Below are 19624 nucleotides of genomic sequence, written 5' to 3'. Positions count from 1 at the left end.
TAAAATAATAACATGTTTACTTTATATAGCGTTTTCAGCCAATGCTCAAACATAAAAGTACATGTGAACAACACAAGCAAACCAAACAATATAACAACAAACACAATATACTTACTACACACAACAATGGAGCACGTCAAAAGTATAGTCCAGAGTGATGGTATGGTATTAATAAACAGGATTGTGATCCACCAGACAGTCCGAACAGAACCCTCTTCAATATATACATTAATGAATTGGTGAAACTACTAGAATAATTAGCAGCACCTGGCCTCACACTGTATGACTCTGACATAAAGTTCCTGCTGTTTGCAGATGATCTGGTTATGCTGTCTCCAACAGAGGAGGGTCTACAGCAGAACCTAGACATCTTGCACAAGTTCTGTCAGACCTGGGCCCTGGCTATTAACCCTAATAAAACTAAAATACTAGTATTCCATAAAAGACCCAGATGTCAGGGAAAGAGACCCTTGGTATGACCAAAACTGAACATGCCACAAACTACACATAGCTTGGGTTGAAAATAAATGAAACTGGAAACCTCAGTTTGGTCGTGAATGAACTGAAAGAGAAAGCAATAAGGGCCTTCTGTGCCATCAAAAAATCTATACAATTTGAAATACCATTTAGAATCTGCCTTAAAATATTCCAATCAGTTATAGAACCTATTGCATTATATGGCAGCGAAGTGTGGGATCCTCTTCTGAATCATTAATTTGACAAATGGGACAAAAACCTGATTAAAACCCTGCATGTAGAGTTTTGTGAGAGTATCCTCAGTGTCCAGAGGAACACACCAAACAATGCATGCAGGGTGGAATTAGGCCATTACCCTCTATTGATTTGCATTGAGAAACGAGCCATCAAATTTTGGAAACATCTAAAAATGAGTGAACCCAACTCTTATTATTTTAAAGCCCTTAAAACCCATGAAATGAATACTGAAAAAAGCCCCTTCATTCAGATGGTCATGAGGCTGCAAAAACAGACTAATATGACTAAAAAAGTCTGCCTCAGGTCACTGACACCTTCACAACATTCACCCTAACCAAATTATCAAAGCACAAAAAGAAAATTATCTGACTTATTGGACTGAAACAACACAAAAACAAAGTAAACTTGAATGTTATTTGGCCCTAAACAGAGAAGATGCAACAGCAGAATATCTGAGCACAGTTAAAGAATGCAAATTAAGAAAAATAATGACATGGTACAGACTGAGCAATCACACTCCGGCTATAGAGATGGGCAGATTTCGACAGAACTGGCTGCCCAGAGAGAGCAGAAAATGCCCATGCTGTAGCCAAGGAGATGTAGAGACAGAGCAACACTTCTTCACCATCTGCCCTAACTATGCGGAAATTCTGGAAAAAATATATCCCAAATTTGAAACAATTTGTATGGACTTCAGAAAGTTGGACAATAATACACAACTTCAGTATTTATTAGGTGAAAGAAGAGATTGCATGTTACTAGCGGCATGGTACATTGATCCCTGCCACAAAAAGAGGGAGGAGTCGACCAAACAATGATGCGCCCACAAAGACACACACACACACACACACACACACACACACACACACAGAGTTCTACATTATACTACATTTATCTTTTATTTAGTAATTTTATCATTTGTTCTCATCTGTTCAAGATTCATTGTAAACATTGCAAATGCTTTGGCAATACATTGTAACGTTTGTCATACCAATAAAGCACATTTGAATTGAATTATTTGAGTGCAAGTGGAAAGATAAAATATACAAAAAAAGGTCCCTGCTGAAGTAATAATAACACGACTACCTGAAGCTTTCACGGTGTGGATCACAGATAAACGGTGCTACGTCAAACGGCAAGTACAAGGCGGTGTTCAGCTGGTGGAGGGCTTGCGAGCCGCAGCTGCCCAGTCACAGTCCAGCTCGCAACAACGCATGAAAATTTGTTCAGATTAAATTCAGGAATATCCACAATAGGGATGTGTGTAGTATGAGACAGAGAAAATGCATATTAAAAGTAACAAAACTTTTAACAAAACATTTTCGCTATACTGCTATAGCACTTAGTAAATAAGCTTCCAGGATCCAGGACGATAGGTGTCAGTGTAGAGTTCAAAACCACAAGTAATACTGGGACTGATGGGACTAGTAAGAGCCAGCTAAAAACTTACAAAGGGCACCATTAACACACACACACACACACACAAAATAAAAACCCACTCAATTTCATGCCGTTTCAGTGGTTTGAGAGATGTACTTGTTTGTATTTTAGGTTGTTCTATTTGTACATTGTGTTTGTGTACAGTGTACTGCTGTCTCCTTTGTCATTTCAGCTAAGACCTGCAGAACACATGGTTGTCAGACACAATTTTATAAAAGCAGATGTATCTTTATGTAGTTAGAATTGTTTCTAATTCAGAGACAAATGGAAAGAGATTCACAAATAGAAAGTTAGTTCACAAATAAATTGAATGAGATCAACAAACAAATGTAAGGAGTTTCACAGAAATGAAATGAATTCACAAATAAAAAGAATTCGATTTACAAATATATGTTATGAGTTTCACAGAAATAAAGTGAATTCACAAATAAATAAAATGAGATTATATATATATTTTTAACTCACAAACACAGCTCTGTCCAGCATTCTTTTGTGAATTGCACACATTTATTTGTGGATTGCTTGCTGTGCATTTGTGGATGGCAGCTCACATTTGTGAATTCTGAAACATTTCTTGCACGAGAGCTGTGGACAATCCACAAATAGGTGGACTCCACCCATCGTCTACTTAAGCCAATCAGATAACGGCCACATTATTCTGACAAATCGTAGCACGTTCTATCTTCAACCAATCACGCTTCGTTTTACAATCAGGGCGGGACCAGAGTCACAACACTCTCATGAGCATGGAATCAAGCACTTACAGATATGCTCCAAGGCCAAAAACATTTAAAGAAATGTACGGCATCAGAGGAATACTGTGACTTAATGTTCATATAATTTTCTCTCAGTTATAAACGTGTAGTGTCTTGTTAAACGTCGACAGCTGAAAATTGCCCATTTGTAGAGTGTCCTGATCATTAGCTTTATAGCTAACCTGGCTGACTGTATGAGTCTGCTATTTTAATTTTAACCAAGTTTCTTGACTGAATTTTTAGTGGCGCTAAACAAAAAAAAACCAAAAAAAAGATTGTTTCTAAGCAGTTGTTTCCCAACCAAATGATTGGCATAGCAGATCTTGCACACTGTGTAATATAGGGTATTAATTTATGGTTTGTGTTCCTAAGATCATCTAATATGATTCATGTTTTATAAAGGCAGTCTCTGTACTACTGATCTTTTGTAGTGTCTAGTAGTGTGTCTGTTTTAATCTGCCATGTAACATCAAGAGTAAAGGTTTTGATGACACTTACAGACATTTTCCATTATGTAGCTAGGAGTTTCAGTCAAGAAACTTGGTTAAAATTAAAATAGCAGACGCATATATTCAGCCAGGTTAGCTATAAATCTAATAATCAGAACACACTACAAATGGGCAATTTTCAGCTGTCAACATTTAACAAGACACTACACATGTTTATAACTGAGCGAAAATGATACAAACATTAAGTCACAGTATTCCTCTGATGCCGTACGTTTCTTTAAATGTTTGTGGCCTTGGAGCATATCTGTAAGTGCTTGATTCCATGCTCATGAGAGTGTTGTGACTCTGGTCCCGCCCTGATTGTAAAACGAAGTGTGACTGGTTGAAGATAGAACGTGCTATGATTGGTCAGAGTAATGTGGCCGTTATCTGATTGGCTTGAGTAGAAGATGGGTGGAGTCCACCTATTTGTGGATTGCCCGCAGCTCTCACACAAGGAATGTTTCAGAATTCACAAATGTGAGCTGCCATCCACAAATAAATGTGCGTGATTCACAAATGAATGTTGGACATAGTTGTGTTTGTGAGTTAAAAAATATATTTGTAAATAATTTTGTTTATTTGCAAATCATTTGATGAGTTCCTCAGTTCCTCATTTTATTTATTTGTGAATTCACTTTATTTTTGTGAAACTCCTTACATTTATTTGTGGATCTCATTCAGTTTATTTGTGAACCAACTTTCTGTTTGTGAATCTGTTTTCATTTGTCTCTGAACTAGAAACAATTCTAACTCCATATATCTTAGACTGGGCTGTCCGTCATTCTGTCTCTCTTCAGGCAGTGAACGTGAAGCTGTCATTGGACGCTCTGCTGCAGATGCCCAGCAGTCAGGTGCAGGAAACCATGAGAAGACTGGGCTCTAGTTCAGACGAGTGTACCAGGCTGTGTGCTGCTCTCAACTGTTTAAAGAGTGCCTCTGTGTCAGGTGAGTAGCCGACACTCCTTCCTTGACTTGTCCTAAAGCGCAGCGTCATTTTTAGTGGCACTAAACAAAATAAAAAATAAAAAAAAGATTGTTTCTAAGCAGTTGTTTCCCAAACACTCCCCCTGTTGTTTGAACAAAACTCGACATTGGCTAATATTGCAGTTGGGCCACTAAAACAAACTAATTGCTATTCCATTTTTTTCCACTAGTGGCACAGAATTTAAATACGGCACATTAAACCAGGCATTAAAACGTTGAATTCTGAGAAGTAATTTTTTTTAAGTTACTTCTCCAGTCAGATTCATTCATTATATTTGAGATGTTATAGATTTTTTTCAGGCTTCCTGTTTTATCGAATCAGAGTGTGTTTATGAATTGTAGGGGAGTTTAAAGAGGACAGCTGTTGTTGGTTCTCTGAGCCTACGAGACGGGACAGTGGTGGCTTAACTCCAGTGGATCAGATTCCGTTACTGGGAGGTTCCCTACGACCACACAGTCCTTCTCCTCTGGCCCGGCCCCCTACCACACCCTCAACACCCCTCACCTCCTGCCCGTACCCCCGCTACATCCTGTCGCCCGGAGAGGTTCATATTTCACATGGTTACGCAGAGAGTCTAACCGACCCCAGCCCGTACTACACGTCTCGGCCTGTTCGACTTCACGGACACACCTCGACTCCGCCTATAACTCCGCCCTCAAGGAGGAGACAGCGCCTCAAGCCGCCATGTACCCCTCCTCCCCCTTCCCGCAAAGTTCTACATCTACTCCCCAACATCACACTGACCCGCAGCAAAAGCCAGGAGAGTCAGCTCGGCAATCGCATCGAGGACACGCCCACAAACAAGTAGGTCATGACAGGGATCAACATCATCTTTATGCTTTAAATTGCCATGATATTACTATATATTGAATAATATTGTAGCAAATATTTCTGATTTCTGATATTCACCAAGGTAACATTATCTAACATAGAGTCATCTAACCATCTTTTGATGGCTTAAAATAAACAAAAGTGTTTATTAATTCATTGCTGTCATGGAGTTAATTTCCATCTATTATTGCAAATTAAAAGCTTATTTTTTTATTTTATTTTTTTGTAAAGAAAACTTTCATTAAAAAAATCATGCACAAAGAAAAATACATTTTTAAAAATAAAATGGTAACACATCACAATAAGGTTTTCGTTAACATTAGTTTACTACATTAGTTAACATGAACTAACAATGAACAATGCTTTTACAGCACTTATCTTGTTAATGTTAAACTGGTTAATGTTAATTTAAACATATACTAATTCATTTTTAATATTTAAAGTTGTATAAATTAACATTAGTTAATGAATGATGAACTGACATGAACTAACAATTAATGTTGCATTTCTATAAATTAACATGAACTAAGATTAATAAATGCTTTAAAAATATTACTTCATTGTTAGTTCATGATACAGAACCTTATTGTAATTAGTGTTACCAATAAAATGTATCATTTTTTGTGGTATGGCCTGTCAAAATGTTGGCAGGGCAAGTAAAATTACAAACCTTATCAACTACTGAACTATTTTAACTAAGATTCCTTACTGTTGAGCCCTGTTATGAGAATATAAACCACATAATACGATCAGTAACATTTCTGCAAGGCTGTCAAATTCATGCTCCAATGAGAATAAATTCTCTCTTAATGTCTCTGTACAGAATCTGGTTGAAATTATGGTGACTAATAGCAATCTGTGATGATGTCATGACCACTAATGCCAACAATGTGACCACAGAATTTAAATACACTTCCTGCCTACTGTTTTGTGACATTTGTTATTGCTTGAACAATCTGGGTTGTTCAATAGATGATGCTGATATCTAGAGAGAAGGGTGACCATTATTATGTCTTTATACAATGCTAAGGGTTAGGGTTAGTTGTTCTCTCTGTCCTAATTGAATACAGTTTTATATTTTCAGCATAACAATTTGAGTGACAAAGATGAACGATGAAAGAAAGAATGACTTAATTCTGCACTTATGCTTCATTGGATGCAATGTGACCTTTTGTATGAAGCAGTTAAAATGGTCAATGTCACAAATGTGCTTATTTGATTTATGACAAAAAAAAATTGTGCAATATACTAAATATTTTTTACATCATAACGTTTTTTATTTTATATTTTTCAAAATCTTAAAACTGCCTGTTTATTTCCAGGTTTAAATTAGATTTTAAATCCCAGATTTTCAATGTAGACTTTTGAACCCCATTGTGTATATAATATTTATTTATTACATATGATATACATATATATATAGATTATATACTGTAAAAGAGATATATATTTATAGCGCATAGTAATAAAAAACGATATATTTGTATGCTATGTATGTACAGTTGACAATTAAATGAAAGTTTTACACAAAATTTTCTCTTAAATCACTCAAAAATATTAAAATATATGTGACTTCGATTAATTATCCAAGCATTTATCTTGACAGTTATCTTTATTAACGCTGATAATCCCAAGATTTGAAATATCACCCTAATAAATTAACCTAGCCTGTCACTAATGTTTGTGATCTTGGTTTTATTCTCTCAGATTACACTGACTGTCTTTCATTGTCCTCAGGTGTGTGAAGAAGAACAAGCTGTTGCTGAATGTCCAGATTAATGGAAATGGCTGTGAGGACTCTCCATCTCGCTCGCCCACTCTCTCTGCACGGACCCCTGGGCCAGCACCTGCCACGGCCCCTTACACCCTGCCGGGTACCCCTACCCTTCAGGAGGAGCACAGCGGACTGAGGAGTGAGTTCAACAGCAGAATTACAGCATTTCAGACACACTCACGGTTTTTGACTGTAAAGATCTTTAGCTCAAATAGAACACTCTGCAGTAAAGTGCCTGCTGAATTTTGTTTAGTCTGGGGTCAGTGTTCAGCCTCTCATTTTGAAGAGGAAGCTCTCACCTGCACTCTACGTAGTCAAATACTCCTGTTATGACTGGTGGTTCTGTTTTTATGGGAACAGAGTAAATGATTCACACTTCTGTGTCAATAGAGCTTTGATACAATGATGTGTTTGTGGCTGTGTATATTTGTAAAAGAACAGCTGTTTACTGAGTGGAGCATTTGTTGTGTTTTTAGAGTTCCAATGTGTCTGGTGGTTTTGCTATGTCTGGGACCAAGTTGTTTAGAAATTCTTAAAATCAAAGCCTCAGTCCTTTGAAGAAGATCCAATTGAAACACCTGTTTCTGTCTTTGTTTGTCCTGTTTCTCTTTAGATAATGTTACCGTCCACCGCAGTTCTCCTCAGGCTCTGCGGAGAGACATTGGTCTGGCTGTCAATCACAGGTAATCCCACCTCCTCTCCCTCTTTTACCAATCAAAGACTCTCAAAATGCAATAGGTGCAAATGATTGTAGAATTATTTTTATTGTAGATGTAAATTTGGGTGTGTTCGAGTTTACTTGGCTGTAGTTTGTTGACAAATTTGTCCACAGAAGTTAGCTAGATATAACAAAAACTCCCTTTGGGGACAGTTGGGGACAGGGTCAGAAATTAGGGGGGCTTATGGCAAAAATGCCCCTGAAAATAAAAACGTGGGGGCAAAAAACACCACAGTTTCTGTTTGTTTTTTTATTTATAACATCTGTTAATAATAGTTCTTAATATTCTATAATAATTAATAATAAGCTTTAGTTATTATCACATAAAATATGATTTGATGTTGATTTAATTTTTTGAGTCACTTTACAGTGGAAGTGAATGGGGCCAATTTTTGAACGTTAAAATACTTTTTCAAAAGTATAGCCAAAAAGACAAACAATATACATCTAAACATGATTTTAGTGTGATAAAATCGCTTACTATCTTTTTCCGTGTAAAGTTATAGCCAATTTTACAACTACGTTGCCATGATGATGTAATGTCAGCAAACCCTGAAACCCTAAAATGACTGTAAAAATGACAATTTAAACCATTTTACAGCTCAAAAAATGCAAGATTTATTTATTTATTATTTTTTAATCCCCCAATCTGGAATGCCCAATTTCCACTACTTTGTTGGTGCTCGTGGTGGCGCGGTTACTCACCTCAATCTGGAGGCGGAGGACAAGTCTCAGTTGCCTCCGCTTCTGAGACAGTCAATCCGCGCATCTTATCATGTGGCGTGTTGTGCATGACACCGCAGAGACTCCACATGTGGAGGCTCATGCTAATCTCCGCGATCCACGCACAATTTACCACGCACCCCACTGAGAGCGAGAACCACTAATCGTGACCACGAGGAGGTTACCCCATGTGACTCGACCCTCCCTAGCAGCCGGGCCGATTTGGTTGCTTAGGAGACCTGGCTGGAGTCACTCAGCACACCCTGGATTCGAACTCACGACTCCAGGGGTGGTAGTCAGCGTCAATGCTTGCTGAGCTACCCAGGCCCCCATAATGCATGAGTTTTAGCAGAAAATAATGTAAGTGCTTTTATAAAATTAAAAGCATTTCTGCCTTTGCACCCTCCAAACACTGGCCACATACACTTCCATTGTAAATGCCTCACTGTAACCTAAAGAAAAGGAGGGATGATACGAAATTAATTTTTGTGGTAATCAACATTATGCCACAAATGCTGTCGATTGAGCTTAACTTTTATCGAACCCGTAATATTCCTTTAATTAATTAAGTTTAACAATTTAAATATAAAGAGACTGTATATTTTGTAACTGTTTAGAAAAAAAAATACTCTTATAAATGTAAAAAAATGGTTGGGGACCTTCTTATTTGGCCTTTATCTAAACAAGTATATTAAAACTATATTAAAGGAATGTTCTGGTTTTAATACAAGTTAAGCTCAGTCAACAGCATTTGTGGCATAATGTTGATTACAACTAAATATACAGTTATTTCGACTTGTTCCTCATTTATAAAAAAAAAGAAAAAAGAACAAGAAGCAAAAATCTGCGGCACTTACAATGGAAGTGAATGGGGCCAGTTCATAAACAGTAAAATACACATTGTTAACCATAAGTATAACCATAAGACATAAACATTATGTGTGTTTACATTATTTTAGTGTGATAAAATCACTTTCTAACCCTGTCTGTGTAAAGTTATATCCAATATTACAACTTTGTTGCCATGACGATGCACCGCTGGTAAACCATGTGAGCAATTTTATAACACAAAAATGTGTATGTTTACATGTATAATGTTTATGTTTTGTGGCTCTACTTTTAAACTTTTGTGTATTTTAATGTTTTTAGACCCCATTCACTTCCATTGTATTTACATTACTGTAACCACATTTTTTGCCTTTTTTGAAATAAACGAGGGACAAGTCTGAATTATTTTACAGCGTTAATCGACATTATGCCATAAACGCTGTATTGAACCTGGAATATTCCTTTAAAACTTTATTAAAACATACAGTACCATGTGTGTATGGTATGTCCACACCTAGACAGCTAAGTAACATGTATTTGTGTGTGTTTACAGGTTCTCCACAAAGTCATGGCTCTCCCAGACATGTCAGGTGTGCCAGAAAAACATGATCTTCGGGGTAAAATGTAAGCACTGCAGGTGGGTTACTACAGGCGTTTAGGAGACTACACCCACTAACTGCTGCTATATCTCCTCAAAGTCATCCATGTAAATATCAAACACTCAGCAGAATCTTTTACTACTGTAGGTTAAAGTGTCATAACAAATGCACTAAAGAAGCACCGCCCTGCAGAATCTCCTTCCTGCCCAGTAAGTTCCTCTCATCTTGTGCTCAAAATATAAACGAATATATCAAATTTTTCACCAAAAGTTCTAATGTTTTTAATTTGCATTTCAGTCACAAAGATTCGTAGGACTGAGTCTGTACCCTCGGACATCAACAACCCCGTGGACCGTCCACCCGAACCGCCACAGTTTGGGACGCTACCAAAGGCAATAACAAAGAAGGTAATGATATAAGACAAAGGGTATTATTAGACTGGCATACAACAATATAACTTGTACTATTTTTGCAGCATGCTGTATATATTTCCTGTGCAACAAATAAAACCGAATCAATATTGTTTGTGATTTTTAACATCTGTTTATTGACTTAATATTTAATTGGACTGCGAAATATTTGATATTTTTAACAAAACTGGATTGAAAATGCAAAATAAATACATTTGTTTCCAATATGATTACTCATCTCAGGCATAGTGAGGTCATGAGTCAACAATATAGCATACTACAGTAAAAAATGCTTATTGCTGCATACTGCATACCTTTTTACATACTGTTTATGCATGCAGGATACAGTATTTACTCTAGTATTCCATTCCAAACATAGCAAAAGTCTTAATCGAATATTCTTGTAATGCTTCCGTGGTCTTAATGATCAAGTTCCACTGTTGATCTCATTGGGTCAAATTTACCCGACTCGTTAAATCATAGTTCAACACTCACAATTTGCACATTTTCTCCCCAACAACATAATCATCAATAACTAACCTTTCACTAGTTTACAAATTGAATATACACTAAATGCTTCAAATTTACTTTAGAATATATGTATGTACAGAATGTGTGTGTGCGTGCGCGCGTGTGAGCGCATATGTGTGGGGGGTATGTTTGTGTGTGCATTCTATTATGAGTATGGGTATACTTAAAAATATAATTTTGTACTGTTCCTCGTAAGTCTTTATATGAACCGGGATTAAACTTACCCAGAGGACCTTCTTAGGTTTTTAGAGCTTTGTTTATAAATACATGAAATAATTTAAAAATACATTACGTTACCAGGTTCAGATCACCTTTTTGTGGAGGATGTCAAGAAGTTTCAGGCTGAAAAGGCTAAAGATATGCTGATGTTAATAAGTGTTAACAGTTCAAATGGGTCAGATTGACCCTTAATGTCATTCTTAATAGAGCACTAAAATCATCAATCTGATTTTCTTCTGGCAGGATCAGCCGCCAGCACTGAATCAACTGGACTCCAGCAGTAATCCGTCCTCCACCACTTCCTCTACACCTTCCTCTCCCGCCCCCTTCCAGCAGAGCAACCCCCCTAGTGTAACTCCACCCCCAAACCCCTCCCCAAAGGGTCACCGTGAAAACCGTTTCCACTTTCCAGGTAAGCACCTGAACATTAACATTCTGTGAACAAATACTACACTGATAACACATAAATAATATGAACAATGGCACTCATTCTGGGCAAACTAACACAAATAAGCTCTGTTCAAAAACCTAGTGAGCTACCTCGCTGTATATTACCTACATAGGGAGCTGCTTTCAAAGAAAGATGAGCCCTTTAGCCAAAGAAGGTATCTTAGAAGGTAGCATAATTATGCGTCCAACATAATTAGCTGCCTTTCTTTTGGAAAAGCTTTTGCATCAGAAACACATATATGATGCCTTAAAATACCATCTAGGTAGGCAGCTCACTAGGTTTTGGTACAAAGCTATAGGCACTTTCTTTATCGCTCCATCTGTAACACTCTAACTCAACATAAATCATGTACATAAGCAAAGCATCATTGAGACCTCACCTCTAACCCCAGTTTGTCTCTCTTTCCCCTTTCTGCCTGTCTTCCTCTTTTCCTGTCTTCCTTCACAAAGCTGCCTGTTATTTCCAGCACAGACAGCAGTTTATCTTCCCTGGTGAGTTGAACTCAAAATACTGAATATTATTTTCATAAAGTTCTCAGTGATCGGTCCTGACTCAATTTTACAAATCTGAGCATCACAATTGCTTAAAGTAATCTGTATTGCATGCTGGCTTGGTTTAGATTTGCTTTAGAGTTGATCTGCCTCCTGCTGGTGATTTGTGACACTGCATATTCGCTTTTACACTAGAAATTCTGCATCAGTTCATCAGCTAGCAGACAGCAAAGCTATTTCCTGCATACAGAGTGTGTGTACAGACTTCACTAAATGATAATTGGAAATGTGATTGTTCAGTATTTTCATCTTTTTCACAGATGTGTGCAGTTCCAGCCTTCTTCATTCTGATGGACTCCCAGATACAGTGTAAGTAACGACTGTTCAGCACTGGAAATGTGTAGTTGACAGGAAGTTGACATGCCTGTGGTGTTTTCATGACCTCATATTAACTGAGAGACTACATGGAATATTTGTACCTTTAAAAATAAATTTGTCACACTGCAGGGCCATTTAAAATGAATTGAAAATGGTGAAAAACTTAAAATAAATGGTGACCTGCAGTTACAGGCATGAATATATTCATTTTCCCTTATACATGAATACAAATTTTAACCTAAAATGTAATAAAAGTTTATGGACTTGTTACGTGTCAACTACTGAAAATGCTCACTACTTGTGTATTGTGTGGTTTGGTTGAATGGTTCTGTCTTTGTACAGCAATGAGATCGACCCATCTGTGGAGGAGATGCACGCAGAACAAGATGAGGATGAAGAAAGAGAGGTGAGAAGTGGGTGGAAATAAAAAATTGACTAAAATTAATGAATATGGCACGATGAAATATAAATTAAAAGGACAAATTCATCAAAAGACAAACAATTATGACTACTGTAAAATAGAAAATAAAAATTGTAAAAACTAACACTGACTATCTGGTAGGAGCTAGAGGAGGAGGAAGAAATAGAGGCAGAAGAGGAAGAGGACGTAGCAGTGGAGGAGGAAGAAGAAGAGGATGAGCTTGAGGAAGAAGAGGATGAGGATATGGAAGAACTGAATGCCGGCTCAGAGGGAGAGTGTGAAGGAGACGAGTTGGACGATCTGCCCAGCACGCGAGGAGGAACCCACTGGAAGGGACCGATCTCCCGTAAGGCCAGTCAGACCAGCGTGTACCTGCAGGAGTGGGACATTCCCTTCGAGCAGCTGGACATGGGCGAGCTCATCGGTAAGGGCCGCTGGGGTCGGGTTCATCGTGGACGCTGGCATGGAGAGGTGGCCATACGACTCCTGGAGATCGATGGAAACAATCAGGACCATTTGAAGCTCTTTAAGAAGGAGGTGATGAACTACAGACAGACACGTCATGAGAATGTCGTCCTTTTCATGGGAGCATGCATGGCACCTCCTCATCTCGCTATCATCACCAGGTAACATCTTTAACGTCTTCCGCTGTGTTTGAAGTAGTAATCAAATTATATGGGTTTATCAATCACCAATGCAGATGCAGAGTGGCCGATGGCTGATATAAATGATAAAACATAATGATAGCAAATGAGGCATAAACAAATTTGATCTAATTTGATTTCAGTAATTTTGCATACGTCTTATCATCATTAAATTGTAATATGTACATATGGCACCGGCCATTAAAAAACAAACTGCTAGCCAGTTTGGTTTTTTAATGGCTGATGCCAATATCTAGACACCAGGGTTGCCGATGTCCAATGTTACAATTGAATGATGATAAGATGTATGCAAAATTGCTGAAATCAAATTAGTTCACAATATTTATGGAAAATTCTCTGAAAATATTGAAAACAGAAAAGATTTACTGTCCGTTGTTTATTAAAAAGGTTGTTGGTAGATTTTTAAACTGCAAAAATACAAGGAAGAACTACAGCTTCTGTCAATTGGCCAAGCTGCCACGATTATCAGCTGATACGATAATGTCAAATTGGCCAGATATCGGCTGATTAACTGGCCTGGCAGATATATATCGGTCTATTACTACACAAAACTGATTTTGTATTAAATGATTAGGGTGGGTACTGTGCGGTTCTGTTAATTGAGAGCATGGTTATGGGATGATGCCGATAAATTTACAATTCCAAAAATTGGCCAGTTAATTGGCCTAGTCAAGTTATCTGTTAACCAGTAGCCTTTACTATTCAGTTTCGATGAAGAATGTCTTGCAAATGGTCTTTGAAAAGCACATCTATAATGTATAAAATCTGTCTGTCCCTACAGTTTTTGCAAAGGCCGGACGTTGTACTCTGTTGTCAGGGACACTAAAAACACACTGGACATCAATAAGACACGACAGATCGCACAGGAGATTGTGAAGGTTATGATTGTGTGATTAAAGCTTGGATGTGTTTTATATCTATACAGTTGCGTAAAACTGAAGCCCTTCTTCTGTTCTCTGGGTTCCTCAGGGTATGGGCTACCTTCATGCTAAGGGCATTGTTCACAAAGACCTAAAATCTAAAAATGTCTTTCATGACACAAACAAAGTGGTCATCACGGATTTTGGCCTGTTTGGGATCTCTGGCGTGGTTCAGGAGGGAAGGTAATTTACTGCATTGGTTTTGGGGTTGTCGCTGTATATCCATCAGTGAACTGTATGTGTATATCAATCAACTGTATGTCTCTTCAGGCGAGAAAATGAACTGAAACTTCCTCATGGGTGGATCTGTTATCTGGCTCCAGAAATTGTACGCAAGATGAGTCCTGGAAACAACGAGGACCGACTTCCGTTTTCTAATGCTGCTGATGTTTATGCCTTTGGGTAAGAAAATATAACAATTCTGTAATCTCTACTTTATGTGTAACTAAAATGTCTAAAATCCCCAAACGTATGTATAGAATGAATGCACAGTATGGACACAAATCCCCGCGAACATAAGGGCCTTGATCCACAGTCTTTCGCTCATCTCTTTTAGCACCATCTGGTATGAGCTGCAGGCACGAGACTGGCCTATTACCAGTCAGCCTGTAGAGGCCACCATCTGGCAAGTGGGCAGTGGAGAGGGCATCAGGAGGGTGCTGGCAGAGATCAACCTGGGTAAAGAGGTCACGGTGAGTGCCACATTAAATGTGTTTATTATTTGTCATCTGCTCAGTGGGATGGGAGTGCTCTTTCTTGCAGGAGTAAGCAGGATGACATTAAGGGATCTATCTATCGATCTATCTGTCTGTCTGTCTGTCAATATATAGATCGACCTTGCCAAGTACTGTGGATCATTGTACAGTGATGGTATCTGCTGGTAATACTATGGTAATCTGACATATACTATGGTAATGAATGATAACAATATTTATATACCTGTACCATGGTATTTACATGGAACTTCAGAGAATACCATGGTATTACCATCATTGTGGTGTCCAAAACATGGTATTACCTTAGTACTTTTTGCTGTTTTAAAAAGACACCTAAAACATTGAATTATTGTGTAATAATTGGATGGGAATCAATTTCTGTTTGTGTATTAACTTGTGTTTGTGTTGACTGCTAGTTTTCTGTATGTGCCACAGGAGATTCTGTCTGCCTCTTGGTCATATGAAGCCCGTAATCGGCCCACATTCACCCAGCTGGCTGACATGCTGGAGAAACTGCCCAAACTCAACCGACGACTTTCTCACCCTGGGCACTTCTGGAAGTCTGCAGAGTATGTATCCTAGAACCCCGAAACACTTTACAAAGCTTTACATGCTGGAGAAATTACAGAAGTGATGAGCTCAGAGACACCACATTGTATCACACACTGCAAAGGAATTTCACCATCTTCAGTCATTTAGTTCATGATCTTTACAAGCAGTACCTATCTAATATGCACATGAGCACTGTGCTTTCTACAAATTATGAGTTTTTAGGAAAAAAGTATTCCAAACTTGCAGTATCTGTGACGTTTTTGATTGTTTTACTGTTATTGTTTTGAGAAGTTTCCCTTTGTCTAAAAAGTGCAAGAAGCTGACCTTCTCATGATCCCATTTTTTAGTTCAGTTGTTAAAGTAATAGTTCAACCAAAAAGGAAAATTATGTCATCTTTACTTGCTATCATGTCATTCCAAACCTGAATGACTTTGCTTCTTACATAGAACACAAAAAGGTAGAATGTTGTGGTCTGACAGTCTCAGTCACCATTCACTTTCATTGTATATATATAAAAGATGCAATAAAAATCAATGGTGACTGAGGCTATCATTTTGCCTAACTTCTCGTTTTGTGTTCCAATGAAGAAAGAAAGTCATAGGGTTTTGGAACAACATGACTGTGAGTAAATTATGACAAATTATAGTCTTTAAATTATAGAATAGGAATTTATGAAGAGCTCTTTGATGCCATTTTGCTTAGTTTTCTCTAAAAGAAATGTTCAAGGTTCAATATAGTCAGTTAAATTTGTGTAAAATTTTTTTTACACAAATGCACTTACAATGAAAGTCTATGGGGCAAGCTATTCAGAATTGTTTAACCCTTGTGTTGTGTTTGTCTGTGCTAACACCTTTTGTGTTCCCGGTCAAAAATGACCGGCACAATAGAGTTGTTAATAAATCTCTCATATTGCATATATTACCCAGGATATTGCATTAGATCTTTTTGTCAACTTCTTTTTAATTGTGACAGGTTTTGTACATCTTTTTTGGACATATTTAAAAACATTTTTTTATTTTTTTATTTATTGATATTTATTGAAATTTAAGGATTCATTGAACTGAGCTTATACTGGGCTAATTGGGGGCACTCCCTGCAGAAAAAAATAAAATAAATAATAATAATAATGTAATAAATTAATAACCACTTGCTTGATCTAAACAATATACAGTAGGTGTCATTTTAAAGCTGATAAATATAATAAACAGGTGCAGCTTTTTACTTCCTGAAAGATACATATAACATAGACAATGATGTATCGTAATTACAGCAGACTGTCCCGATTCAAACGAGCCCAAACACAACATAATATGAAAGTAGATCTTGAAATATTCCTCAAAGAGTGTACATGGAAAGATGATGCACAAAAGGGCGCTCAACACACGTGTGTGTGTATGTGCACATGCCTAAGGACTTTGTGTGTTCTAACACATCCACATAAGTGCTCATCTAAAGGATTGGGATGCTCCTGAACACTTCATATTTCTGTATTTTGTTGTCTAATCCATTCATTTTCAAAGGCCGGTCATTTTTGACCCAAAAAACAACAGGTGTAACAAAGTGAAATAAAAACAAAGAAATGGAATGAAAATGGTCCGAAGTTTGTGTGTGTGTGTGTGTGTGTGTGTGTGTGTGTGTGTGTGTGTGTGTGTGTGTTTTCAGATACCATATGTGAACAAAGTCAAGGAATTTTATTCCAATTGGATTGGATGGAAAAAAAAAAAAGTGGAAAAAAAGAAAGTAGTCTGAAAACGACTGGAACACAACACAAGGTTTAAAGCACATCTGTACACAATTGTGAGTTATTTGAGCTGTAAATTTGTCCTTCTTTCCGTGGTTATGTGATGTGTTACAGCTATAAAGCGATTACAAGTTAATGATGTAACTCCTGTAGGTGGAGTTTGCTCAATGTAAACAGTACATTGCTGATACGTCACATCAATACCTGGGTCCTTTTGTGTTTCATTTTACAGTGTTTGGTGGCTTTACAGGATCACTCTAGTGTCACAAGTCTTTCTAAACTTTCAAAAAGTGTGTATTTCAGTAATTTTCTGGTGCAGTGGCTTGCCCTATAAACTTCCATTGTAAGTGCATTACTGAATAAACAATTTTTGTTTGGAGCACAAGTTTACATTATTGTCTGTTGTAATCAACAGCATGCCACGGATGCTGTCAATTGAGCTTAAGGCCAGTATGCGTATGCAGATACGAGCGATACAAAGCTTTGCTAAAAGCGGTCTAGTTTAACATGCCTAATGTGTGTTCTTGCATTACTGTGTTGGTAACAAACCTCAGTGCTGAAGGGGGTGATAGAGTTAACTCAAAAGTCTGTGCTATTAAACTTGATGTGTTATTTTCCTGGTAAGTTGCTATAAATATATTGACTAGTTCGAAATATTCTCTTCAAACTGTTGCTACGCCTTGACAGTAGTTGACTTGAAAGAGAAATCTCACCATAGAAGTGGATAGTTAACACTAATGTCTGCTATAGTGCCCCTTGTACCAACGTTGAGAATGCAACGCGTACTTGCGTTGTGTTATAACTTGTGCTCAGACGCATTTCGGAATGCAACAACTTACAAAATCGAGCTTGTGTTGCTAGAAACTTCTGTGTTCACATACTTGTGTAGAGTATGTTTCGGCCTTAACTTTTGAACCCGGATTTCCGAAACTTTCCTTTAGTCTCTTTTCCAAACATTTACTGCTAATTGTAACATATTCTCTCTTACTGCTAATTTCCTCTTCTGAAAACTTGTATTCCTTGTTTCAGAATTTAGAACTAAACATTAGCTACCTAATCTCTCCTTTCTCTCTCTCTCTCTCTCTCTCTCTCTCTCTCTTCTGTCATCTATTTATTTCTCTTTGTAGGTTGTAGCTGTGTGCCTAAAATGTGTGCAATGCAAAACACACAAACCCTGGCTCTGCCTTGCATGCCCGCTGAAAGCCGGCCCTCCTCTGGACTTGCAAACTAACCATCGCCTGCTCTTCCGTCTCACTTTCTATGGTTCTCTGGGTGGTGGTAATGGTGGTGGTGGGGGAGGACTTTTGTGGCGATGCGTTAAATAAAATGCTTTGCCTTGTTTATTCTTTATTGATTTCCTTTACTGGAGTGTGCGACTGGTTCTCTCTTCCTCTCCTGCTCCAGTTTGTGACGTCACGTGATGCAATTCCAGTTGGATTCACAGGATTCAATGACACTTGGTGAAGATGTATGCCAAGCTCCTCTGCTTTTCTTTTTCTCCTTTTCTCTCCCTCTCTCGTGGTCTTGGTGCCTCTTAGTCCTGCGTGACATAAGCTGATTATGTCTCTGATTGGACCGTCTGGTTCATGCAAACACACCTTTAGTTGTGACTCTTCCTCCACAGTGTCCAATAGTAGATGTTTTCGTTTCACGAATGATAATGTTCTCAATGGAGAGTTATTTAGCCGTGAATATGGTCAGACCTAAAAAACCGAAAGCTTTCGTAACCTTAAAGGGATCGTTTACTCAAAAATGAAAATTCAGTCACTCACCCTTGGAAGAAAGTAATTCAGGTTTGGAATGACATGAGGGTGAGTAAATGATGACAGAATGTTAACCCTTTTTTAATAGGGTGTTTTTTAAGGACATCTTCACCCTTTCAGTGTTATAATATCTGGTACAGATTGCGAATATGAGCCAAAGAGAAGTGTGTGTGTCTTCTCGCCCAACTATAGGTCTTTTTAATATCAAGGATGTTAAAACCAGATTCCTTTGTACGAATTATAGAGCGTTAGATGAAATGTTCCATAAAGTTGTGTAAACACGAACTCTCAAGTGTGTTTGTGTGTAACGTGCGTGTTTGTAATGTTGTGGACGGGTGTGTGTTTGTTCTGTGAAAGACTGGACTTTGTGATTTGAAAATATCAGTGACATGTAAAATATTTAGGTATAAATATGTTTTATTTATTGTACAGTCAATGAACAGAATTCTTTTAATATTTATATGGACATTTTATATATATATATATATATATATATATATATATATA

At 37.6% G+C, this 19624-nt stretch overlaps 1 protein-coding gene across 6 annotated transcripts in view; it reads left to right on the top strand.

Annotated features, from left to right (window-relative positions):
• Nucleotides 1–19624, top strand: part of LOC127432823 (kinase suppressor of Ras 2-like) — a 44261-nt gene that overhangs the window by 23190 nt on the left and 1447 nt on the right. For 4 of the 6 annotated variants that reach the window (XM_051684260.1, XM_051684255.1, XM_051684259.1 and 1 more), the window contains 17 exons: nt 4198–4345; nt 4727–5189; nt 6954–7129; nt 7604–7673; nt 9813–9896; nt 10006–10067; nt 10156–10265; nt 11262–11430; nt 11919–11960; nt 12281–12329; nt 12681–12744; nt 12901–13385; nt 14206–14302; nt 14394–14527; nt 14615–14746; nt 14901–15036; nt 15496–19604. In XM_051684260.1, the coding sequence (XP_051540220.1) occupies nt 4198–4345; nt 4727–5189; nt 6954–7129; nt 7604–7673; nt 9813–9896; nt 10006–10067; nt 10156–10265; nt 11262–11430; nt 11919–11960; nt 12281–12329; nt 12681–12744; nt 12901–13385; nt 14206–14302; nt 14394–14527; nt 14615–14746; nt 14901–15036; nt 15496–15642 (2568 nt within the window). In that variant the 3' untranslated portion in view covers nt 15643–19604. Of the gene's footprint in view, nt 1–4197; nt 4346–4726; nt 5190–6953; nt 7130–7603; nt 7674–9812; nt 9897–10005; nt 10068–10155; nt 10266–11261; nt 11431–11918; nt 11961–12280; nt 12330–12680; nt 12745–12900; nt 13386–14205; nt 14303–14393; nt 14528–14614; nt 14747–14900; nt 15037–15495; nt 19605–19624 lie in introns of those variants that run through there. The other 2 variants (XM_051684256.1, XM_051684257.1) reach the window with 2 other exon arrangements.

Source organism: Myxocyprinus asiaticus, chromosome 42 (assembly GCF_019703515.2).
Source record: "Myxocyprinus asiaticus isolate MX2 ecotype Aquarium Trade chromosome 42, UBuf_Myxa_2, whole genome shotgun sequence".
NCBI lineage: Eukaryota > Metazoa > Chordata > Actinopteri > Cypriniformes > Catostomidae > Myxocyprinus > Myxocyprinus asiaticus.
Note: the sequence above shows the minus strand (reverse complement) of the source record. Positions and strands in the feature narration are given on the sequence as shown.